Consider the following 25,323-nt stretch of genomic DNA (forward strand, 5'->3'; position numbering starts at 1 on the left):
CGGTTGTTGGTTTGAGTGGCCTTTTTGGCTCAAAGGGCTGAGTTGCCAACCATATTCTGGTGATTTCCAACTGTCTTCCCATGACCTTTACTAAATATCTTCCCCACATCCTTGTGTCTTTCCTTTGGCTTATTGATGCTGCTTCCTGACAGAGAAAATAGGAGAAATGCAAGATAATTAAGGTCAATATTTAAAACCTAATTACTGTATGTACAAAATTGTGTCTTCAGGAAGGCCATGAGGTTTCCATGACTTTTTTTTATATTTTCTTTCCAGTAAACATTCAAACTAAAGTCTGTGAGAGCTGCTGTATGTGAGTGTGTGGTTTGCCCTCATGGGTACTATTCTTGACCAATGTTTTACAAGAGGCCTCAAAGGTTCCTGGGTGGTCTAATTGCCACAGAAGATTGGTGCACTTTACTGGGCCGTGTGTGACTGTTAGATGTGTGTATCACTTCGTGCATTCTTGCAGGTGTGCGTGGGTGTAAATCAATATCCTGGAGGGTGTCAGTACAGTATGTGAGGGTGTTTAATGACACTCAACTGTCATCACACTGTCACATGCTTGTTTTTCTATGAATGTGTGCAACTACAGACAACCCATGATATGGGGGACCCCCCCACAGGGTATTTTTCTGCAGGCCCTCCCATTTCTTTACTATCCAACCTAGAATACACTTGACCTTCATGTCAATAATTGCTTCAACTAGAATAATTGCTTCAACCAGATCACAAATCACCTGTCTTGACTTTTGTGACATACTCTGAAGTATGAAGTATGCAGACAAGTACACACACTGCACCCCTCTCTGCACATAAGTCATCTGTCAGACTGCAACCTGACTCAGCCATGGCCGCTGGGCACCTAAACTAACCCGCTCTCACACAACCGTCACCAGCACCGTGACTGGGTTCTGTGCAGATCGCCTGTGGTTGAGGTTTCAAAAATCAAATTGTGACTTATATGTGATAGATGATGTGCAGTAGATATTTGTTGTGAATTCCTTCTGTATTGCAGGTGTTTCTTATTCCCCTGGTATGCATATGTATGTCATTTTTTCCTCCTGTTTGTTTCCTGACTTACTGACAGTGTAGGAGAAAGGTATGTTTGTTACCATGTTGCCAATCTGCCTTCTGTTCCTTGTTACGCTTTCTGCAAAGCCAGCAGCATGCATGGACAGCGATGCAGTCAGGACACAAGCAGCAGAGACAGTGTTCTCACTTAGTTCTTGTTTTTTCAGACCGTCTTCTGGTGCTACCTTAAACGATTCTCACAGGTTTTTCTGTGCACCATGAAGTTTGTTCATTCACCTTTTGGCTGAGCCACGACAGTGTTTTATGAGCTGCGTGTACAGTGTGAGTGTTTGATGGTATGTGTGAAGAGTTCCCAGAATGTGCGTTTTTAGTTTGGTATGTGTGTGTGTGTATGTGTGTGTGTTTTTTACGGGGGTCCGATGCTAGTCGGGCGTTTTGAAGGGGGCCAGACAGCTGCCTTTTACTGCCCCAGGGGGTAATAAACAGTGAGGGAGGGGTAGTTATTTACCCCTTTTATTAGGGCAAGAGGCAGAGGAGGGGATTTTATTGAGGTCACACTGTAACTACGCACAGCTGCAGGCAAGAAGAGGAATAAAGAAGACAGTTTCTTTTTTTTTTTTTTTAAGTTTTAGCATCACTAAATTCTTCTCTCAGGAATCCTTCCCTATCTCGTTTTTACTTGTTGTCTAACTGTATGTGTGTGTGTGTGTGTGTGTGTGCATGTGTGGGTGTGAGTGAGCTGGGGGTCATCCATTTTTCTCCCACTTTTCATTTCCAGGTCCCTTAACAGCCCACTCCTTGTTAAGCACATCTGCCGTCAATCGGCTGTACCCTGCAATCCAATTGGCATTTCCTGTCATTTAAGAAATGCCCACTGACCCTTAGTCAGGGACCAGTTGGTAACTGGACAGGTTACTCACTGTCCCAAAAGGTCAACACAACCCTACCATAGATGGTCTCAAGTTCACTCTCTAAGGTTGTTTTAAAAACTGATGTTTCATCAATTAAGATGCTCTAACTACAGCAAGGGCTGGATTCTGAAATAAGGTCTAACCCGAGAGCCTAACATGGTCAAATGTAACCATAAACTATGATATTCACCAATAATTAATTATGGGGGAAAAAATGTAGCCCTGATGATTAATGAGTTTGATTTTTTTTTAAAAAAGGTCAAAATAGTATTTTTAAAAGGCAAATATATGAGCTAGAAAGTCGAAACCATGGGGCCAAAATATGTGCTAAAATTTGAAATCATGAGTTTTAAAGGTCGAAATATGACAATTCGAAATCAGGAGTTTAAATGGTTGAAATACAAGATCATAGTCAAAATCTTGAGCTTAAAATGGTAGAGAAAAATTGAAATAATTAGTTTTTGAGGAATATGAGATGAGATTTAAAATTGTGGATCTAAAAGTCAAAATCTTAAGGTTTAATTGCAGTTGTGAGATGCAGAACTGAAAATATGAAATGAAAACAGAATTAATTTATTTTTCCACAATCTTGACTTTTTATCTAATTATTTTTTAACTCTTTGCTTTTTCCATTTGCATGTCATAACAAGGATATTTTAAATAATCATGGTTAAGTTTACAGTTTATGCTAGAGGAAATCTGCAGACCTCATATTGGTATAACTGTACCATGGACTGTATTTGGCCCCTGGGCCTTGGGTTTGACATCCCTGCTCTAAGGAAAGTTTTTTTTTTTTACATCACAGGTCACCCTCACCCATCCAGATCCATTCATTCACCCCCTAAAGTCTGATTTATATTTATATTCATGTTCATATTGTGTTGAATCTACACCATGGTGAACACCAATGGTTCTCCACTGGTTTAGCATCAGGACCCACCACTGCCTCATGAGTGACAAATTTCAACCCAATACTCCTTAATTTTTTAATCAAACCAAAATGTTTTAAATGAAAAATGAGGCAGTTTGGACTTGTGATGTAACAAAAAGATGTGGCAGAACACATAGATGTAGATATTTCTTCAAAAAAAAAAAAAAAAGCACATCAGAATTTTTGCAACAATTGTCCAGGCACATATCTGCAACCCACTGAGAATAGCTTCTTGATGCACTTTTGGGTCGTGATCCACCAATTGAGAACCATTGGTGTACTCTGTATGTTCATGTGTAGCCTTGAACCCTTTATGGAGGTCTACACCCATAGCTGGCATGCACCTCCTTAAAAATGTAGTTATACATCGAAACAACACAGACTACAAGCCCTGTGATTGGTCCACTGGGTAGCATCAGGTGACTGCCAGTCTCTATGTAATGTCTGCAGGCATAGTATGCACGCTTATGTAAGATAAATGGCTACAACAAGTAAGACTGACTTGCTGGCATTTGTAAAAAATCGGATGTGCATTTCCTCATCCATGTCTGGCTCAGTGGCCAAAAGAGTTGCTAAAAATACCCCCATTCTTTGCCTCAGCTAGTTCAGTATCTGTACTTTACATCTCTACTGATGTCTCCTCTCTTTAATTCTTTGTAATAACTGCAGTTTAATCAGCTACTACTCAGTATTTATCAGCTCCATCTCTAACATAACACACTCAGTTTCAATATCCATGGGTTCCTGTACACAAACAAGCTGAAATGTGTAGGTGGGGGCTGGGAGCTGGGAGCTGGCATAAAAATCTCACTGTTTAGTAGCATTTTGGGTGAAATGTTGCAGAGCAACATAGACACGCCAACACACAAGTATGTTGTGCTCACAATGGCACAGGCCTAGATTTGATGCAGAATTATAAACCAGACTTAATGGTGGAGGCTGCTTCTCCATCAATATTAACTAATCCCTTTCATATTCATTCATATTTAAAAGCCACTGACTGACGCAGCAGTGAGGGCAAACTGGGATTAACTGTCTAACCAAAGGCCACATCAATGTACACTATATGAACAAAAGTATTTGGCCACACCTGTTAATTACAGAATTCAGATGTTTCAGTCAGACCTGTTTCCACAGGTGTATAAAGTCAAGCACCTAGACATGTAGTCTCAATTTGCAAATATTTGTGATACAAAATTGGTCTTCCTGAAGAGCTCAGTGACTTCAAGTGTGGTACTGTGATGGATGCTACCTTTGCAATAAGCCTGTTTGTGAAACTTTTATCCCTGCTGGATATTCAGCAAGAAAAGTAAGTGATGTTAGAATGTGGAAATGTTAAGGAGCAACAGCGACAAAGCTGAAGAAAACATACAATCACAGCATGAGGTCAACAACTGCTAATGCACATGGTACTCTGCTGATTCCATAGCTGAAGAGTTCTGAACTTCCACTGGCATTAATGTAAGCACAAAAAAATGTGCAGCGGGAGGTCCTCATGACCATGTCCATTGTGAAGTGTTGGATGGAGTGGTGCTAAGCACACCGACACAGAACTGTGGAGCAGTGGAAACCTGTTCTATGGAGTGATGAATCAGGTTTCAGATGCGTGAGTCTCAGTTTGGTGGATGCTGAGAGAATGTTACCTGTCTGAGTGAATTTTGGTGGATGAGGGATAATAATATGGGACTGTTTTAAAGGGCTCCTTATCCCCAGTGAAGGGCAATCTTAGTGCTTCAGCTAACCAAGACATTTTGGACAATGCTATATGCTTCCAACCAGTGCTGTAGTCGAGTCTCCAAACCTCAAGTCAGAGTCAAGTCCTCTTTACCTGAGTCCGTGTTGAGTCCCCATTACCCATGTACGAGTCCTAGATGAGTCCCCTGTACCTAAAACCTAGAGCCAAATTAAATTTAATTATTGATTATTTTTAAGCCATTCCAGCTTTCTAGGTGGACGGGTCTGAGCAGCTGATGGAGATTTTCAGCAATTCAAAGGTAGGCTGGCTGCATTTTAGTTTAATTTCTTGTGAAGATTTTTGTGGGAATACAGAGAAGAGCCACAGGTTTAAGCTACCTATCAACCTATCAGCTCCTCTCTCTGTCACCCAGGCTACCCCGCTCCTCCTGCTCTCTCTCCTCTGATTGTTTTCACAGACAGCAGGTTAGACACATGTGAACGCGCATGCAGGTGAACGCACACTGGGCACCACGTAAACACGCCATGATCAGTTATGAGGGGTTTTCTCACGCAAAAACAACAAGTATTACAGAATGAAATAGTCTTCAGCAAAAAAGGTTCAAGTCCTTCCCTTCTTCCTCGAGTCCTGATGTAGTTAAAGCTCAAATCCAAGTCTGAGTCATCAGCACTCCAGTCCAAGTCAAGTCACAAGTCCTCCAAATCAGAACTCGAGTCAGACTCGAGTCCGAGTCCTGGACTCGAGTACTGCAACACTGCTTCCAACGTTGTGGCAACAGTTTGGGGAAGGCCCTTTTCTATTCCAACAGAACTGTGCTCCAGTGCAAAATCTTGTGAAAAGCCTTCCAAGAAGAGGGGAGGCTGTTAAAGTATGGAATGAGATTTGCGTCAAAAAGATTTAAACAAAACTTTTTCAGTAATGTAGGCTTTATGAATTAATATTTGTTTAATTTTATGAATTTAATGGGTTTTTTTTTTAATTATTTTGTGACCTGCCAAGGGACAACAGACGAAAATTAACATTTTTGCTAACTCTGGTGCATTTACAGTATGTACATCGTACATTTGTTCATTAATGTGCACTGTCCCTTTCAAATAAATAATTAAATAAATAAATAAGAATATCAAACAAAACAGCATTTGAGAAATGTGATTCAAGCAAAAAAATGTTCACATCAAGAGAACAAATTTTAAATAGCAACCAAATTATTAGTCTTTGAATTTTGAACATCTTTTTGTTTACAGTTCACGTTTTTCTCTCAGTGATCAGACTTTTGCTCTCGCTTCTCAGTTTTGCTTTTGCGCTGCCTGGACCTTTGTTTGCGTTTCTTGAGTTTTTGGTCTCAGTTCTGACACAAATGTCATGTGTGGGCGGGCTTCTCTGGGGCATATCCCTATTGGCCAGCGAGTTTTTGAGTGATGGCTCAGTCACTCCAGATGCTCCGGAAGTTGTTCAGTTTACGTCTGGGGAATTTAAGGAAACCAGCGGACTATCATTTTTCCATCAGTTTGACTGAATCGCTGATGCTTTATTAAATCTAACTATTGATTGAACAGGTTTGTCATTGCAGTAGTAGATGTTGTATTGTTTCGTACACATACTTGTTTTATCGATTTTTCCAGCCACTTCAGGTGTCGTCTTTACTTTGTACATAAACTACGCCTACATCATCAGCTAGTCAGCTAGCTCAGTGGTAATATAAATGTCTATCACTCAGGAGACTGGGGTCTGTATCCCTGCTCTGTAATAATTACTGTTGCTAAGCTAATGATTTACCCTAGCTCTTGTCGAGTAAGTGAATACTATATTTCACAAAATTTAACAAGTCAGAAGCCTACAGAGACTTTCCAGAGAAATATAAACCAAATGTAACCCATTGGCAGATGAAATGGAAATTAAACTGAGCAGTCTAACAGGGACAGTCCTGCCACTGGCTCTCTGTGTGTCACTACTCATGCTGGGGAAAATTGCAGGATGATCAGATCCAAATGAAATGTGTGATAAAAATAAGCAGACAGTAAAAAAGTTAAATGGAAACATCTTGGCCTGGAGGAATTGTGAGGAAGGAATGATGAGGACCTATGGCACTAAGATGATCAAGAGAAGATGAAGAGAAAGAAGTGGATGGGTGGTGTAGCAACACTTGGAGAGAGAGAGGAACTAGAAGGGAGAGGACAGACAAGTTATTCTAGTTGCAGACAGCTGACAGAAAGCCTAAAATAAGATGGAGCCATGTACTAAGCACATATTCCACAGCTACACTCACAAACCATAAAGCATATGCACAGCTAAATGCTAATGGTTTTCCAAGCAGGAGGGCCAACACTTGACGCCAAGCTGAGGTCATATCATGCTTTATTGTTTCCATAGAAATTGTAGTTTCCTATGATCACATTTCATATAAAAGGGACACAAAGTAAAAGCTTTAGCAGTACTGTACCAGACTCCTAGTGTAGTAATAAATATAAAATGTTGCTGTAAAATAGAAAAGGTTAAAGTCATGGGGCTACAGGATCAAAAAGAAGGGACACATCAAAACTGACCTGAAACTGGAAGAGCTCAAAGATTGGTTTACATATCTACAGATAAAGTCTCACACCTCTTCTGTTGCCATACTCACACATACTTACAATGCCAAATAAATGAGCTGTCATTCAATGAACCCAACATACAAAGCAACAAACGTGTTTAAAATCCAGCTCGTCACATACAAAGCAGCTGGAGAGACAGACCGCTAAGACCGTTGTGATGATACAATATGTGACACACACTAACAATAAAGTTAAGCTAACATAGATGCTGAAACTACACACTGCTATCTCCTAGTGCTGCCTTTACAAAGCAGAGTCGTGATGAGAGTGGTGATGAAGGACAGGTAGGGGGCTGGAGGGACGAAAAGTGGGAGAAGTGCTTTTGTTCATTGCCGTTCGTAGATTCTGGTGCAAACCACATCGTCTGCCCTCATGGTCTGAAAGGAAAGGAGATAGTAGATGTAAAAAATGATGATGCCGAAAACGCTGGAACAATTTATACATAGTCACATATGTGGTGTTGAATCCCCTAACCCTGCTAGAGAGATAAGCTGCGGCTTACAAAGTCATATCGCAGCTGAAGCTTAAGCAGCGTTGTTTTTGGTAAATCAGAGCACAGATCTGTTTTAATAGTCACAGAAGGAACTTGTTGCTGTCAGCAGGATAACAAATCATGACAAACTAGTAAAAATAATTTTGTAGTAATTCACTGCATACATCATAATAATCTACTTTCGCGCTTCAATTTTAACTTTCTCCACAGATGCCTCATGGCTTTTAACCGATGCCTGAACTTGCAATTATAATCATGTTTAAGAGTCTCTCATCTTCTGCCAGTGGTATAATTGGATCGGTGTTATGGTTCTCTGTCAGTTACATAAATTACTGAGTAATTTTCATCTACAAAGCAATAAAGTGCATACAGGTAGCTACAAGTGCAAGATAGAGTACAAGAGAAGCAGAGCAAAGCTTGCAGGCTACAGTGGCATTCAGCAGTTCATTTAACAAAATTACAAGCCTAACAGAGTATCAGCAATAATAAAATCTGATTGCATTTAAACTTAAGATGTGTTTACAAGAAACCCTCAGACAGCAGGGTTCACAATTTTCCATGTAGTTATGGTAGAGATTCCCTCACTGTGAAATTTAGAGCTGATCCTGATGATTTTTTTCCATTTTAAGACTATTAGTTTTTTACTTTTTGCCTTTATTTTCATAGGACAACTATAGAGAAAAAGGAAATACAGTGAGAGAGAATGGGGTATGACATGTGCCGAGACTGGGAATTCATCCTGCACCCAGTGCATTTAAGGCTGTAGCCTCTGCTAATGAGCACTCTACCCACTGAGCCACACTAGCGCCAAAACTGATGTTTAACAAGAATGAAGCTAGTGCCAATGCAGATGTTTTTTGCATTACGTTTTGTTGTAAAACTCCTAGTATGCAAATATTTTCTCTCAAATTTGACCATGAAATCAGATGAGATTTTGTCCAACATGTCACTGTCCTGTAAAAAAAAAGCAAACTCTTATTTGATTCAACAGCTAGATATGCCTGATTTCACTGCATAAAATTGATTGAATACAGCAGATAAACAGTAGCAAGTGATATTTGTTCATGCCGCATAATTTGGCCCATGCTGATGTTAAACTGGTGCATCTGTGCATCCCTAGGTGGTGGGCTTATCTTAAATTTTGCATTCATTCTTTTCATTATTTTAGCTTAAGGTGTCGTCAAATCCTTTAAAGTCAAACTTAAAATTATGGTTAAATTAAAGTTGTAAGAAAAAGTGCTTCTCAAGTGTAACTCAAGCAAAATCTGCATGTAAAAATAACATCTGTAATGTTGGTTAGATTTTCATTGTGCAATGACGATATGACCTAACCTGACATGCCACATTGACTGGTTCATGCATCTACTGCATGGATGTATTTCACATTCATTTGGGAATGCTCCCATAGAAAGACGTGCAACAACATCTTCTGTGTGACTCAATGCTCTTGTTTAAAGAACAAGTCCAGTTCTGATTATCTGCCACTTTCCTACAGCTTCATCCGTGGTGATAGCTACGGCAGCAGCACTGGCAAACCCCATCCATAACGATCCCAACGCCAAAACAGGCTGGGAGAGGAGTGAAAACATCTTTGTAGTCATGAAAAGCTTTCAGTGTTTTCTCTGCCCTTGTTTTAATAAAGAAATGTCTAGTTCTGGCAAAACTGCAGCTCTGGCTACGTCCAAGCTAATTGCTCCACTAGCAGCCATTGTATACAAGCACTCACTGCACAACCACCCCGTAACTCTCACAAACTCATGCCGAAGCAGGTTGGCAAAAGAGGGGAAACCTCTTTCACATCATGAAAAGCTTTTAGAGTTGTTTTTATTCTTTATTTAATGCAGAATCATGATTCTGTTCTAGCAAAACTGATGCTATGCTCAAACTACATCCGGAGTAATCAGCGCAATCGAGGCAGCCGTGGCAAATAGCTTCGAGTACATTTAAATCCTGTCCATAGCTACTGCCTCACCCTCCTCAAATGCTGCTGAGTGGTCTGAACAGTGTTCTGTTCGGCACAGATGTTGTGGATTGGAGCTTTTTCAGATGGATTTGCCTGATGAAAGAGAGTCTGGTAAACCCATCTGCTCTGCAAGGTTAGATTTGACCTGGGATAAATCATCAAGTACACAAGTTATCTGTACTAAAACTAAATTACTAAACAAAATTCTTGCTCTTAAAGGTATACAGTAACAGCAGTTGAATGGCTCAGTGGTTTACTTTGTTAGTGGGGATTGGGGGCTCAAATCCTGGTCAGGGAACGATGGGTATCTAGTATGGGCCCTTGAACAAGGTCCTTAACACCAGGAACATCTGTCCCAGATGTGCTTCACTTTGGACAAAAGCGTCTGCTAAATGACATCGTAAAATTGTGACAGTATTCACCAAATGAGTAGCGTTGTTTGGATTTGCTAAATAATGTAGATGCACGGCTCATATATTCACTACAGGTCAGATGTTTGCATCATTTTTGTGTAAATAAGTGGGCATGAACACATCAGTAGCCAATGCTTTAAGTCCAATTAATTTAATGCAGACATATAGTAAAAAGACGATTTAGTAATAACTCTTTTTAAAAAAAGGCACATGAAGTCACCTGTTGAACAAACTTTTCTAGTCAATCTCAAGAGAATATATTGGCATAGTTGAGAGTTTTACACTAAAGGAAGTGATGATAAAACACAGGTATTGGTATCAGACAAATTATTTTCAACACCTTTATTGGCTCCATGTTTTTTCTACGCATCCCTAGTGAAGTTTTCTTATTACTTAATTTTTGGGAGACTTTCAATATTTAAAATAAAATAAAATAAAATATTTAGATCCCACAATAATGAAATTGGGATTAATTTCTAAGCTGTTTGTGCTTTACCAAGATCAGCTTGCCATCATTGGTGAGCTCCCGGGTCCAAGACGTCTTCGGTCCTTCTCCTTTCTGCAGAGTCTGCTCACAGCTGATCTTGTTTTCGGTTTCCCAACATGGAAAACTCTGGAGACAGAGACAGAGCAACACCTTGAGACAAATTAAACACATTCTTCAATGTAAAGGAAGATGGATGCACAAATACTATATGTCAGAGGAAATGAAAGAGAGGCTAATGGAGACTAAAAAACAAAAGTTGCGTGGCGATTACTAAGAGGTGATAAGTTGTGATGCTCTCATTGTTACTAGAGCAAAGCACTGGCTTGTTGCATGTGTTTGCTTTGGAGACGGCCAAACAGAGGCCGCCTATGGGAGAGTAGGGAAGCAATGAGGAGAATTAGGGAGGGACGGAGGGCAGGAAAGGGCAAGAAGGGGGAACGATGGGAAGTTGAAAGGGGCCGTAAAGAGTGTGAAGCACATAATGTAGCATGATGGGTCTTCAGAGACTGAGGGAGGGGTCAAGATATGCTATCAGACCAAATATGATGAAAAGCCAAATGAAACGGATTGATGTAATCTGGACAGTTCCCTCCCCATACGCCCATTTCTTCTGAAAGTAGATAGCATGAATACAAATGTGTGTACCGTGCAGGAACGCCCGTCCACTGTGGCCTCGTTGAACTCCTGCCCCACCGTGAAGGTGATGTTGGTGGTGCGGACTGTGGTCGATGTTTTGATGTTCAGCGTCTCTCCGTTTTGTTTGATCTCCACCAAAGGTTTGGCTGCTGCCGCCACCGCGATCTTACGCAGCATCACGTTCACATCTAGAGGAAATACAGTAGAGGACTTAAGGTAAAAACGTTTAAAATTTTTGCGTGCATTCTTATGAGATCTTCAATTAAGATACTCCCAAGCTAGCTGGACACCATACTAACTGAGAACCAAATTTTGGGTTACAGTGTGGGATAAATGGATCCAGCTGTAAGGAGCAGGGCCAATTAAATAACTTTATACCAAATTATTTAAACCCACAAGCTTTAGTCAATATGTTGTGTGTGTGCCTGTGTGTCTTAATAGTGTGGTTTTGCTGTTTGTTCACAGCCTCCTCCTGCACACTCAGGGTAAAAGGAGCAGCCTACCACCGCACAGCCTCGTCCAATAATGATGACAGAGGAAACAATGAGGTCATATGATAAAGCATGCCCAGCACATCTGCATTCCCCCCACACTTAATCATCCACACATATACACACGTGTAAATATGATGATTTATACATCCTGTAATGTAACCAGCATTATTCTCTTCATTAAACAGAGGTAGAGCGCTGATATTTTAATAGTGTTGCAGTACAACTGATGATCCAGCGTGGGAAAAGAGAGGGAAACATAGCAGTGTGGGGAGGAAGGGTGGGGGTCAGACAGACAAGGGGCAGCAGTGGTCTGTGTGTGGTGTGTGAAGATCTCTGTCCAAGTGTGAGGGGAAGCGTGTGTGTACGTCTTCCAGTGTGTATCTGCCACTGCCGCCGAGTTAGGTTTCGCACTTCTCACCTCTCACACATTCCCACCTGTCACCAAGGGTAAATATATACACACGCAGAAATGCACAGTCATTCAGTGTGCACCGTATGCATCGTATATCTGCAAGCAGCACGGCGCTTATCTGCATTGTCATGGAAGCGATGTGCAGCAATGAGCAGCATTGGAGGATATCACTACGCAGGAAACATTTTCACCATTTAGCAGCAGCAGTTTTATTTTATAAGCTTGTCTTATTAATGTTATGTAATGTTTTCCCACAGAGAGGCCATTGGAGTAGAAGGTATCGTCATATTTTCTTGTGCTTTTTTTTCTTTTTAATATTATATTTTCAGCTTTTAGCCTTTATGTTGACAGGACAGCTGAAGAGCCACAGGAAACATGGGGAGAGAGAATGGGGAAGACATGCAGCCGACACCAGGAATCGATCTTGTGACCAGTGTGTCAAGGACTATAGCCTAGCCTCTATCAGCTGAGCCTAAGTTTCTTTTTTGTTTAGTTCCATCCTGAGATAACTGTTAAACAGACTGTGTTAATATGATTCTTAAGATATTTAACTCTTACTTGTTTTAATTGCATTTACTGACAGATCCCAGCTCTAACTCAGGTTTTACTGCAGAAATTTACTGATGATAGATTAGAGATGCACCGTTTGTGAAAATATAGATAAAACATCTCAAATTACAGTGTAGCTGATGGTTGATACGCTACCAATTAATTGTTTCTCCTGGTGTAGGACCCCAATAATGCCAACATTTTCTCATGTTTGACCATGAAAACAGATCAGAGTTTGTCCATTAGGTGACTTCTGCATATTAAAATAGTCTCTTTTTGACTCAGCAGTCACACATGCTAGATACCAGCAATAACTTGACAGGACAACAGATAAACAATGGCAGGTGATTCATGCCACTGTATTTGCAAAATATATTTTATTGTGTGGAACTTACAGTCTATGATGATTTTGGCAACCCCTGTGGACAAAACAATATGCCTTCTAAATTTGCTGACTGTTTTCTGTAAATGTGCACATTTAGCTGTGCTTTCTTACTAAAATCCAATTCTTCATCAAGATGGTAACTAGACTATTGTGAACTGAACTGAAGAAGCCTTTTTAAGGAGAGGCACATCTTCAAGTACTGTACCTCAATCAAGTCAAGTTGCCCCCTTGATGAAGATTTGAATAAGCATGGACCTGGATGAATGAAAACCTACACAGATTTCTTCCAAAATCTCATCTTACTTTCATTTAACAGTAAAATGTATCCCTTACACACAATCTGTCATCCAAAGTGTAAAAATGTCTGCAATATATCATACAGTGTTCACACTTAACACAAGTTAGCTCAAAGTTCTGCTCACAGATTAAAATGAACAAATTAGTCTTCATAGTACAATTTAACATTTTAAGTTGAGTCATTATCCAGAAACATCTAGTTCCATTTTTACTGTTTTGTTTGCTACATTAAGCTTCTTTTTTAAAGAGTGTGCTTTCTCAATTCACCTGTTTCATAAATATCAGAAGATGTAAATTCCAGCACTATGATTAGGCTGTTTGCCACACCTGTACAAAGGTGGTTAAAATGTTATATTAGTTTCAGAAATTTGATCCTCAGAAGATGATCTTGTTTTCTGTCTCTTACTCACTTAAAAAAAGTGTGCTTGAATAGCACAGAGATGCAAAAACAAGTCAGAGATGGTAGCAGAAAACAAGGAGGGAGATCACGCATGAACTCATGTTGCCTTTATCTTTATATGTTAAATTATTAACTAAGCGTGTATAAAAAGCCCATGTGGTTTTTGACCGTTTTTTTTTTGTTAACAGGAATTTCAAGAAAAAGGTAAACAACTTTTCAAGTGACTAAGTCAAAAAAACATGGATGGCCTGGTGGTAGGGTCATTCCATGTGTGCAGGTGACCCTGGTGTGAGTCTGACCTGCGGCTTCTTTCCCACATGTTTTACTCCTACTCTCTCATCCTTGTCTCCAGCTCTGCCTACTGCCCTCCACTCTGAATAAAGGCAATAAAAAGTCCAAAAATATCACTGAAAATGAAAAAAAGTAAAACACTGGTCAGACTTTTACTTTGAAAAGCACACCACAAATGTTCAGTAGTTCACATTTAAGGCCAAGGGCTTTGCGGCAGGCAGGTTGGACACTTGGTGGAGTGAATCACACTTTGGCACACAGTCTAAACTCCTGATTTTGCTCATGACTTGAAAATTTAAGTACTCAGTTTACCAAAAATACAAGCATGTGCAAGGAGGGCTTTCATTACCCTGTTAAGGCATGACACTGTCATCTTGTCTGACACCTAACCTCTCTAGCTTCAGTTACATGCAATTGAAGTAAGTCCACAAAAACTGCCACTGATGGTCTTGTTTGCTCTTTTGGGTCATGAAGCAAAGAAACATCACTGTTTGTCCCAGCCTGTTTTGTAACCAGTTAGTAACTCCTCACAGAAGCTTTAAGGTAAGACTTAAAAACAGAAAAACAGATGCTTGGCTTTTTTAGATTCCTATCTTATTAATTCAGTTTAAATGATTTATATTGATGTCATTTAATCTTATTGTGACCTTTTTACCTGAGATTGCACATATGACAATAATTTACAGATGTGATGGTAATGGAAATGATCATTTATGATGATGTCATAATTTTTAAAAATCTGACCAAAGTGGATCAAGATAAATTAATAAATACTGCAAGGCGAAAAAAAAACTTCATTAGATAAAAACATATTAAATGTACTAATTAAAGTGTGTTACCAAAATAAATTCACCTGGTACCACTTTAGATGAACTGTGACCAAATGACCCTTTTGAAATGAGGAATTAATTGATGCAACAAATGGGCCTGCAGACACTAACTCGCCTCTGTATCTCTGTCTCAGACACAGTGCGAAGTCAAGTGCTGGCCTGTGGACCATTTGGGTGCCAGGGAGAGGGGACCGAAGCTTCTCAAGTAACCACAAGTTGTTAGAAGTCAGAGATTACCTGAACAGACTTTTGCAGACCCGTGACCAAAATGCTAGATCTTCACACAGCCCTGGTCACACACTGATAGATGGACAGACGGTCAGGGTCAGACGTCAAAGAGCAGAGGGCAGAGGAAGCATTTGGTACACAGAGGCATGAGGGGAGCAGGAGTGAGGAAAGGAAAAAAGAGGATGGAGGGCCAGAGGAGGGTGCTGGGTGCTGACAGGCTGCATACAGCTGCCATGTGCCCCCCAGTGAGTCAGAGGGGTTATCCCCTCTCTGGCAGTCATGCCAATGCAGAGGTAGTTTATAGGAGCACAGGCAGTGAGTCATTTTGGATTTTATCATGATTCCAGTCGCAAAAGTATGCACAAGTGCGCTCAAAGGGCTCTGACCTGCTTTAATGCGCATGTGCCTTTCTGTTAAGTTGCATGTTTAGCCTTTTTAGAAGGATAATCACATTTATGCACGAGAGGAACGCACAGAAATGAAGTAGTGGACGGAGAGAAAAAAAGAAAGCACGGAGACGCTCAAACTGGTGCATCAGTCCAACAGGGAAGTTGGACTCTCCTTCAGAATGATGATGCGTCTATATTCAGAACAATAGTGACATTTGACAGCTATATCAGTGACCTCCGTGTGTGTACCTACTCTGTGTGTGAGTGAGATAGAAGGCTGCGTTGTTTTGTGCTCTCTCATCTCTCCCTGTGCGCCTCTGTGATGATATGAATTCCAGGTGCGCACTGGAAAGTCTTTTAGGGAATTGGCTCCTAACGACAGAAGGCTCTCCTTTCGCACGCGCACATGCAAGAAAACACACACAGACGCCAGAACAGACTCTGAAAGCAGCAGAACGGAGTGAATCTCAGCAGCAGGTGTTTGTCCTTTTTCCCGGACTGTCACTTCAGATAATGATGTGACTGTCCTGGACTGTATCGTGCCATAACGGTTCTCTCTCTGAGGCTGTGGCACAGACAGATGTGCCGCCGTTTGTCTCTATTGTGTTTGCGGGGGAAGCTAAAGGGGGAGATGAGAGGCAGAGGGGTGAGGCTGGCTGTGGGCCAAACACTGAATTTTGGATTCTGCAGAATGACAAAGACCCCCCACCAATGCGGGACAGGGGGTGAGCCTCGCTGGCGCACGGACACAGGAAGATTTGACCTACAATGTGCTGAGAAAGCTACAGTGAGCTGACAAATCTGATCTGCGTCATTACGCACAGAAATTAAAGCTTTGTAGGAAACCCCTCTAGCGCAAAAAAGGAGCTACAGCAGGCCGTAATGGTTGTTTTGAAATAATTTCTTTCACTTACTGAGCTTTTTTAATAGTTCCTCGAAGTTTTCAGAACTCTTCATCTCCCAGGTGCCAGCAAAATTGGGGATTTTTCGCTCCATTTTAGGCTGCAGGTATTTGCGGGTGTGTGTGGTCTAACTGTCAGGTCCAAGTGCGGTTCGTGCGCTGCTGTCCAAGCGCGTCTTGCGTTCAAAAGGCTCCGGCTGTCCCTTCTGAGACTTCTTGGAGTTTGTGGGCTGACCAGTTGGTCTGATTCAGCTTGTCCTCTAACTCTGCTCTCCTCTGACTGATTGACTGTCAACGCTCTTATCTTACCTATGTGCCGGTGCTCGTTATAAGCGGCTGCGTCAAATGAATGGCCCAGAGAGCAGAGGTACTTGTGTAGGGATGTTTAACGCCCCTTTCTATACGAACACGCCCAACAGACCTCGAGAATACAAGCGAACGTCCACAGTGCCTCGACCTGGCCACGCCTCTGTGGGCAACATGTGCGCTTCAGAACTCCACAGGCAGCTATGGTTTGGAGACGCCTCCTCTCCACCCGGGTATCTTGAGTGAGCCAGAATGACCGCGCCCTGACGGTCCAGGAGACACCCTGGAAATCTGAGGTGATATAATATTAAATTTAAAGGTGTATGAGGTGTTGTGGAGCCTGTAATTGCTAGGTCAAGCTTCAATACAGTGAACATTGTTGTGCAAAACAAGGAGGGTGCCAGGCTAGCCGGTCTGTTGACAGAACATGTCGTCTTGGCAGGGTGGTGCAAAGGAAGAACCAGTCAACTGCCAGACTGGCAGTCTGGTGGCAGAGGTGGTGTGTGTGTTAGAGAAAGAGAGAGAGAGAGAGACGGAAGGTGTGTTTGTGAGGAACTAAACCGAGAGGCCAAGTTCACCCCCAGCCTCCTGTGCGCCAAGGCGCTGTGTCATAAAAATAAAAGCGGTGGTAATGGGATACAGCTTCTGGCCTAGACCGGTGGGCTATCCATTTAACGGGGCATGCGTCAGAGGAAAAAACACCCCGAACCGAGGGAGGCAGAGATAGGAGCAAAGATTAAAATAAGAGGAGGGCTTGACGCGGGTCGGCATAGACTCCTCAGAGACTTTTGCCCCCCCACTCTCCCGCTGCTCGGACGGAAGAAAGGAGAGAGAGGAGGAGGAGACGCGTCAGACGGGCCAGTGGGGCAGGGTCAGGGGCCCGCAGGGTCGGAGGTAGACACACACAGAGTGTGCGCTCCCGCACGCACACTTTGATGATGGATGGCAACGGGACAAAGCCGACGTTAACTATTGACTCTTGATGGATGATCCCATCCGCTACACTCCACGGCGAATTAGCGCGAGGTAGACCGGGAGGGGAGGGGAGGGCAGTAGATTAGGCAAAGGTTACAAGTACACACTCGGCTAATACACTGGCTCAGTGTCAAGCTTTTAACAAAGACACATTCTCTAACAAAGTTAATAACGCCAGATTGATTTTTAGTAACGTGAGATGCGCCTTTACAGCACAAACCTGCATCCAAATACAACGATTTGCATCGGGCCAAGCGGCTATGTTTGAAGTGAACAAAGCTCGTTTATATTGTTTCGTGCATCAGCACACACACGTGCACGCGCGCACACAGTCACTTCCCATTGGCCACACACCATGCCACAATCACAGCATGCCCTCACAAGTCACTTGTGGTCCAGACAACAGAGATGAGCCATTAGACAGCCATTTTAGAACTGTAATTTCCTCTCCTCACTCTCATCCTGTTTCTTTCCTGTCAGTCACCCTTACACTCATTAACTCTTTAGGGGTTTGCTTTGACAGTAAACAAACTTGTCATTAAGTGGCAAAGTATTGTTGAAAGGCGATATCAGTCAGCATTTATGCACAAATATATACATTAAAGCTCTGAATCTGCCTGCTTAATGCTGCCATGGTGGTCTGTTGGTCAGTTCAGAAAGAGAGGTATTGATCATGCCCCCAGTTGGAAAGTGACTGATGCAAACACAAAGGTTACAATAGCAAGCTGTCCAGAGTTGGGAATATTCATCTTCAGCCTCGTTGCAGGTCATTAGCATATTAGCATGACACAACAATAAATGCATCAAAGGCCACTGAATCAAACAGACAGCCATGCCGTATAGTTCGGTGACAGCCTCACCCACTGTGTGTGCGTGCTGTTCAGAGGGGGCTTGATAAAGAGCTCTGCAATGTTGTGTGTGATGCTGCATGTCAGCACGTGATGACAAAGCACCGCTCAGCATTCAGACCCACTCAGCCGTGCTCTGCTCCTCTCAACCTTTCTCTCTCTGCTCATTCCTTCCCTTCATTCCCCCTTTTCCTTTTCTCTCCTTTACCTCATACAACTCCCCCCCCCTCCTCCTTTTCTTCTTCTTCCTCCTCCTTCTCCTCCTCTTGTCAAGCTTTTGTTCTTTTGTGCTGCTCTGACACATTCCCCAAGCACGTTAAAGAGAGAGAGAGAAGGGGAAAACTGAAGGGGAGAGTATGGAAAGGAGAAGAAAGAAAGGGGGAGAAAGTTACTGAGAAAGTTAAAGACTAGAGTGCAGGTCATTTTTTACCTTATTGTTCTGAGAAAGGGATAGGCAGAATGAGTCAGCAAAGAGATCAAAGGCAAACAGATAGTGACAGAGATGGAGAGGTTGAGAAACAGTGAAAGAATGAAGGCCACAGACACAGAAAGAGAGGCTCCTCTGTTTAAAAGAGGTATTAGTTTGCTCCTCCAGTGCCAACTTTATTTCACTCATCTTCATTTCCTTATGTTTCCTTCCAGCTATTATCCATCCTTCTTTTGTTCAATCATCTTGTTCTCTCTGTCCTCTCTCATGTCAAGAGCCTTGATGGTAACTGATACTGCAGTAGAGATTCACTAGCAGTGCCATACCACGTGTATGAAAAAGCAGCACTTGTTGACTTCTTTACAGCAACATTTGACTCTTATCAGCCTGAGTTCACAGCAAAAGCAGTCTAAAGAAACAAAGACTAAAATAAATAGCAATCTGAATTGATACAGAACATAATAATTATAAGTTAATAGGATTATTTATATAGCACTTTTCAAGAACATCAGTCACCAAAGTGCTCTAAGATGGAGATAAAAGAAACACAGGAAATGATAGAATACAATTAAAAAAGAAGCCACAGTACACAAACCAGATTAAGCAAATGCCAGTCTAAACAAGTTGGTCTTAAAATGCTTTTTAAGAGTCAGCACTGTCCACTGATCTTAATCCCAATAGAAAAGGAGTCCCAAAGAGTTGGAGCAAAGGCCTTAAACACACAGTCTCTTTTGGTTTTGGGTCTGGAGTGTGGAACAACCAACAGACCCTGATCAGGGGACAGAAGAATCCTTCTGGTATTGTAAGACTGCAAAAGTTCTGTAAGCTAGCCTTGTGCCTGTCAATGCAGGGCTTTAAAAGTAAAAACCAGAATCCATCCATTCATCTTCTCCTGCTTATCAGGGTCGTAATGGCAGCAGGCCAGCAACCCAGACATCCTTCTCCCCTGCGACCTTTTCCAACTCCTTCTGGGGGAACTCGAGGTGTTCCAAAACCAGGCAGGATATACAATCCCTCCAGTGCATTCTGGGTTTTCCTCAAGGTCTCCTCCCAGCCGGACATGCCTGGAAGACCTCCAAAGGGAGGTGCCAAGGAGTTATCCTGATCAGATGCTTGGACTACCTCAACTGGCTCCTTTCAAGGCAAAGGAGCAGCGGCTCTACTCTTAGTTCCCTCCGGATGTCTGAACTCCCCACCCCATCTCTAAGGCTGAACCCTGCCACCCTCCAGAGAACGCTCATTTCAGCTGCTTGTATCCACAGTCTCTCTGGGCAGTCGATCGACCAGTGAATCAAATCTTTGCCTTTTGGCTCAGCTCCCTCTTCACCAGAACAGTCTGCAGTACTGCTGGCGCTGCAACAATTAGCCTGCAAATCTCCACTCCTTTTACCCTCACTTGTGAACAAGACCCCAACATACTTGAACTCCTTCACCTGAGGCAGACACTCAGACCCCACCTGGAGGGAGCAAACCTCCATTTCCTGACAGAGAACCTTGCATTTGGAGGTGCTGACTCATCCCAACCGCTGGCATGCCTCAACAACAAGTCTGCCATGTTCAATTTTGACCTGCTTTCCTTGATTTTTTTCCATGACGTCAGTGATGGTAACTTACAGCACAGAGTGCTGGGTGCACCCCCTGTAGTCTCAAACGTAAACGAACCAAATGACAAACCTAAAGAAAAATGATGAAGTTAATGCTGTGAGATGCTACTATGAGACAGGAAAACAATTGTTGATCTCTGACTATAACATCCCTGCTAGTCTAATTTTTTGTCGAGGGACTACCATGACCGACTGAAAAAGGAGAAAAGCTGGCAAAAAAATTGTAAACATAGTTCAGCTACTCAGTGAGTAACTTCTGTGAACAATGCATTACCCTCAAGTTAGAGTATCAATCATACATCCTAATATTTTGGATGGATACAATTACAGTATAGTGCAGTAAATACAGTTTTTTGTTTACAGTCTTCTTTCCTAGTTCCTTATGCTATAGCATTAGTCAGGATGATTGATCGCATACAACTGTGTAATCACTGTGTAGTCTCATGTCTGTGGGTCAAGTCACAGACCAAATTTATGGCTTTGTGATCAGCCAATCTGACACAGTGACCATCATAACAGACAAAAAAATGGTGTTGTCTGATCATGGCTTTGCAGAAACTTTTGATATTGTTGGGTAACTCCTGAACCCAACCAACAAGTTCTCTGGTTATCAGACAGAGCTGGAAGATCCAGGGAAAGTCTTTCCTGTACCCTTAGCAGAGCTCACTGAGGTGATCAAGAAGTTGATCAGTTGCTGGGCAACAGGTATTCATGAAAGTCAACTTGTGATGATGACCTTCTAAAGTTGCATGGGGGCCAGGGACAGTGCTTATGTCAAATAGATGGTATCAGATGGTATAGATGGAATCAGTTTGTAGCCACAATGGACCATTATCGGTTACCTCCGCAAGGTGGCTGGACTCTGTTTAAGAGCTGGGATAAGGAGCTAAGAGTAGAGCCATTGCTTATTGGCATTGACAGGTGCAAGCTGAGATGGTACTGAAAATGAAACCTCCTGAGCTAATCTTTTTTGTTCAACTGGGAAGAAAAAGCTGGTTGCCTATAAACACCTTGGAATTCCTGATGAGCAACTGGAAAACATAGCTGGGAAGAGGGAAGTCTGTGCTTACTTGGCAAGCCAGCAGCTACGGTCTCTTGGCCCTGGATTAGTGGGAAAATGTATGGAAGTTAGGCTACGTTCACACTCAGGCCTTAATGCTCAATTCTGATCTTTTCTCAGATCTGATTTTTTTTGTTTGCCTGTTCACACTGCAGTCAACTTCCAAAAGATCAGATACGTATCTCTGATACGAATCTGATTCAAAACAGTCAGATTCAATGTGACTGGCGCTGTTCACACTGACAGGAAAAAATCAGATACAAGTCACATGTGAGCAAAAAAATCAGATTCAGGTCACTTTAAACTGCAGTGTGAAGGTAGCCAAAGATCTGCTCAATGTCTATTCAATTGTACTATAATGTAAAGTGTCACAGCAGCAGTATAGAGGGCATATTCAGTTTTTTTTCTTTGCCTCTTTGGTGGGTTGGGACTCTGATTTGGATCACAGCCTTGTATCAACATTCTCACTGGGGTCAAATGGACATTATCTTCACTTTCACTTCCTCCTGTGCTGTTTATTGTTTCCTTTTTCCTCTACCCATTCAAATGACACAGATTTGAACCCTGTCTGTGAAGCATCCAGACTGTCTGCAGGCCATTTATTGTCCCAAAGAGAGCTTGTCTGGGTGTGCAATGGGAAACGTAAAAACTGCTTACTTCAGCTAGCATTTCATGCATTATTTTCTGATTGGCTACTTTGTTATATTGCAATACCAATTTTCCAAAAGGACCTAGACAAGTTTTAGCATGTGTGCGTGAAAGTGTGTATAATCAGCCAGTAGTAAACTCACACTTCAGTGGCATTCTCTACTTTATCATCCAGATGACCTCCAGTAAAATCTGCTCACCCCAGTTACCCCTGTAATCCCAGATGTGAACTTGACCCTGGCCTTCCCCACCGCCAACCCCTGGAAGTCATTATCTCTGACCTTTACCCTCAGAGGAAGCAACAGGGTAAGATGTGCACAGCACGCATGCAGACTAAATTGCCACAAATTACTGTATCTTTCTATTATGATTTACTTTTGTGTCAGCGGGGTTCAGGGCCTCCAAGTGGGGTTGAGAAATAAATCTGAAGAGGAAAATTATCTCTAACGTAAATTGGTGCCCTTTTCTTTAATCTTTTTCTTGAGCAACACTGGACACTTAGATTTCCTCTGACCTGCAAAAGAACATCTATTGAGCTGAAATTTCATGTGGTTTGAAGTCACACGCAGGCAGAGAATGATAGATGAAAGATAATGTTTCAGTTTAAGAGGTTATAACACAAAACGGGAGGCATCTGTCTGTTTGAGTTCTGCACAACAAACATCCACAATGGTATTCAAAGCCAAAGGTGTGTGCAGCTCTGTGTAGCAGTGGCTTACTAACGTAACAAACCATGTGGGTTTGATTAGCGCAGAGGAGAGGGCAGCGTTTAACAAGCTCCATGGAAGTGAGAGGCAGACAGTGAGGGAGGCCAAATGGTGGGAGAACAAAAGATAAGAGGATCTAAGAGGAGAGTAGAGACTAAAAGTCATTTTGCTGGTGTGTGTCCTAGAGTGTTTTTGATATCGGACATGTGAATAATCACTGCATGCCAAAATTCTAACTAAAAATGAGGGGGGAAGTTCCTTGTTTCAAGACAAGACCAGGCCAGCCTTGTGTGAATGCTGTAAATAACGGATGCCTCTACTGGCACCCTCTTTTAAGCCCTTGTATGCGTAAGCGTATGTTGAAATCATTTCCTAACTGACTTTTATGTCATTTCTCATTCTTCCTGGGAAACATCTTATTTTACAGGAATCAGACAAAGTTAAACAGAAGTTATGACTCAATATCCTACTGTCGCACATCACTTCACCATGTTTGTTTGTATTTAAAGCATTAGTATTGCAGAGTCAAGTCTCAGTGTGTACATGAGACTCAGCCTCCAGATGCCTGGGCAGTTGCACTCAGACGCCTGTATTACTCACCCGCTATTCCTTTTGTCCTAAAGCCCCCCCCCGCCCTCCAATTCCTAAAATCTCTCTTCTCTCCCCCTCGAGTCTTTGTGGTTCTAATTATCGTGCTCATTTGTTATGTGACTGTCTGGGGGAGGGAGATTTAGAGCATATAGAGTTTATAAAAGGAAAGCAAGGAGCTTTATAAACACACATTTTGAAGAGTTAAAAGTACAGTGAATATAGGGAATATTAGCCACATCTAACAATCAGATTCTAAACCTAGCACAACAAGACTAGGTTAAAACCTAGTATATGGCTGACTGCAACTATCTGGGGTGCCTGTTGAAATGCCTGACTGAAATGTGTGTTTTAGCAGAGTGAATTTTTTCATGATTTTAGTAGTTTTATTTTTAGCCAAAGTTATAGTAAGTTGTTACTGAAATGTTAAAAGCTACATGTTGCCCTCTCTGTCTCCTTTCGTGTGTGATGAAGCCCTGAGCAGTGTCATCCCCCCCCCCCGCTTTTCTTATGTTGTATCCGATTGGTTAAACACGGACAGAAACGCACAGCAACTCAGCTGCAGTTAGAGAACGAAGGGGAAAATGTCTCTATTCTTTGCTGTTAGTGCGCGAAGGGCAGACATCACTACAGGAAGCAGGCAAAAACCTCTCCTCTTTACAAGACAAGCTGTTGGTGTGGCTCTCTGCTCTGGTTTTAGCAAGAACAGCAGTCCAGTTTGGAGTAAACAGCAGCAGTCCTACAGCCACATCCAAGCTAACAGCTAACGCTGGACAATACAGGACAAGCCCACCACCGTGATCGGAAAGCCATGCCGAAACAGATCGGGAGTAGAGTGAGAACACTTTTTTCTGTCACAGAAACCTTTCAGTCTTGCTCTCTGCACTTGTTTGGATAAAGTTCAGGTTCCTGATTGGCATCTGATTGTCAGCACCTGTGAGCATGGATCCTGCTACAGTGGTCAGTAGGGGCTGCATAGACTAGTCAACTAGTCAACCAGTCGACTTTACTGCTGTATGATGACTATTTTTGCTTGAAGTCATCACAAGATTAGGCATTTACAGTGCCTAATGTGTAGTCCTTTTAATTGATTTATCTAAGGTTTTTTTGACACTGTAGACCGCTAGTTACTGATAAATGTGCTTCATCCCATTGGAATGTCATACCAAGCAGCATCATGATTTGCCAACTGTTTGGTTGGCAATGTGTTCAGATGGCTGGAGCCACCTCTTCTTTTTTGGAGGTCCTAAAGGCTTGCCTCAAGACTCAGTCTTAGGACCTATTTTATCCTGGTATGATATATACCATGTTAACCTTTTGTTGTTAGCGCTCATACCAAAAAATGTTTGTAATATGCCTGTTATTAGGGGAATATGGATTGTGATTTTCAAAACATATAAACTGTTGGTTATTTTAAACTATACCCTTCTCCTAGAATCATTCATGATTTCATCAATGACTAGTCGAAGTTGAGTCGACCTTTATCACATGAAAGTCGACTTTAAACATTCTCAAGTTGTGCAACCCCTAGTGGTCAGTAGGTGTCTGCTCCGAGAATCAGCATTCCACATTTGACTAATCTGGATAGAGCCTGTATGATAGGGCAACTTCAAGCAAAGTTGGAGCATTTTTTGGAGTGAGCCTTTGAACCATCTCCAAGCTGAAGGCCAAGGCCAAGTGGGCATCCCAACAAGATGACGCCCCAAGAAGGCTGTTTCCTTACCCTATCAACAGCTAGGACAGCAGGCTGTCTCCTACAGATTTGCAGTCAAGGTTTGCAGGATGAAATGGCCGATGGCTCTCTGCCCAGACGATCCAGAACAGATTA

At 42.1% G+C, this 25,323-nt stretch overlaps 1 protein-coding gene and 1 long non-coding RNA gene across 2 annotated transcripts in view; one reads left to right on the forward strand and one right to left on the reverse strand.

Moving 5' to 3' along the window:
* Positions 1-6,911: 6,911 nt before the first annotated feature.
* crabp2a (cellular retinoic acid binding protein 2, a) lies at positions 6,912-16,716 on the reverse strand. The gene is made up of 4 exons (XM_041793217.1): positions 16,346-16,716; positions 11,166-11,344; positions 10,530-10,646; positions 6,912-7,541 (listed from the first exon to the last, which is right to left on the reverse strand). Exons 1-4 carry the CDS (start codon positions 16,425-16,427, stop codon positions 7,491-7,493), a joined length of 429 nt encoding a protein of 142 aa, XP_041649151.1. The 5' UTR covers positions 16,428-16,716; the 3' UTR covers positions 6,912-7,490.
* Positions 16,717-16,851: 135 nt separating this feature from the next.
* Positions 16,852-25,323, forward strand: part of LOC121513448 — a 31,255-nt gene continuing 22,783 nt past the window's right edge. The window contains exons 1-2 of the long non-coding RNA XR_005992207.1: positions 16,852-16,934; positions 22,376-22,506. This is a non-coding gene — a long non-coding RNA (uncharacterized LOC121513448). The remainder of the gene's footprint in view (positions 16,935-22,375; positions 22,507-25,323) is intronic.

The sequence above is a fragment of the Cheilinus undulatus genome, linkage group 8, assembly GCF_018320785.1.
Source record: "Cheilinus undulatus linkage group 8, ASM1832078v1, whole genome shotgun sequence".
NCBI classification, from domain to species: Eukaryota; Metazoa; Chordata; class Actinopteri; order Labriformes; family Labridae; genus Cheilinus; species Cheilinus undulatus.

Coding starts and splice junctions, on each gene's coding strand:
- crabp2a (XM_041793217.1), bottom strand. CDS start 16,427: ATGGAGCGAAAAATCCCCAATTTTGCTGGCACCTGGGAGATGAAGAGT. Junction 10,647..11,165: donor TGGACGGGCGTTCCTGCACG/GTACACACATTT, acceptor CTCTGTCTCCAG/AGTTTTCCATGTTGGGAAAC. Junction 7,542..10,529: donor ATGATGGCAAGCTGATCTTG/GTAAAGCACAAA, acceptor CTTTCCTTTCAG/ACCATGAGGGCAGACGATGT.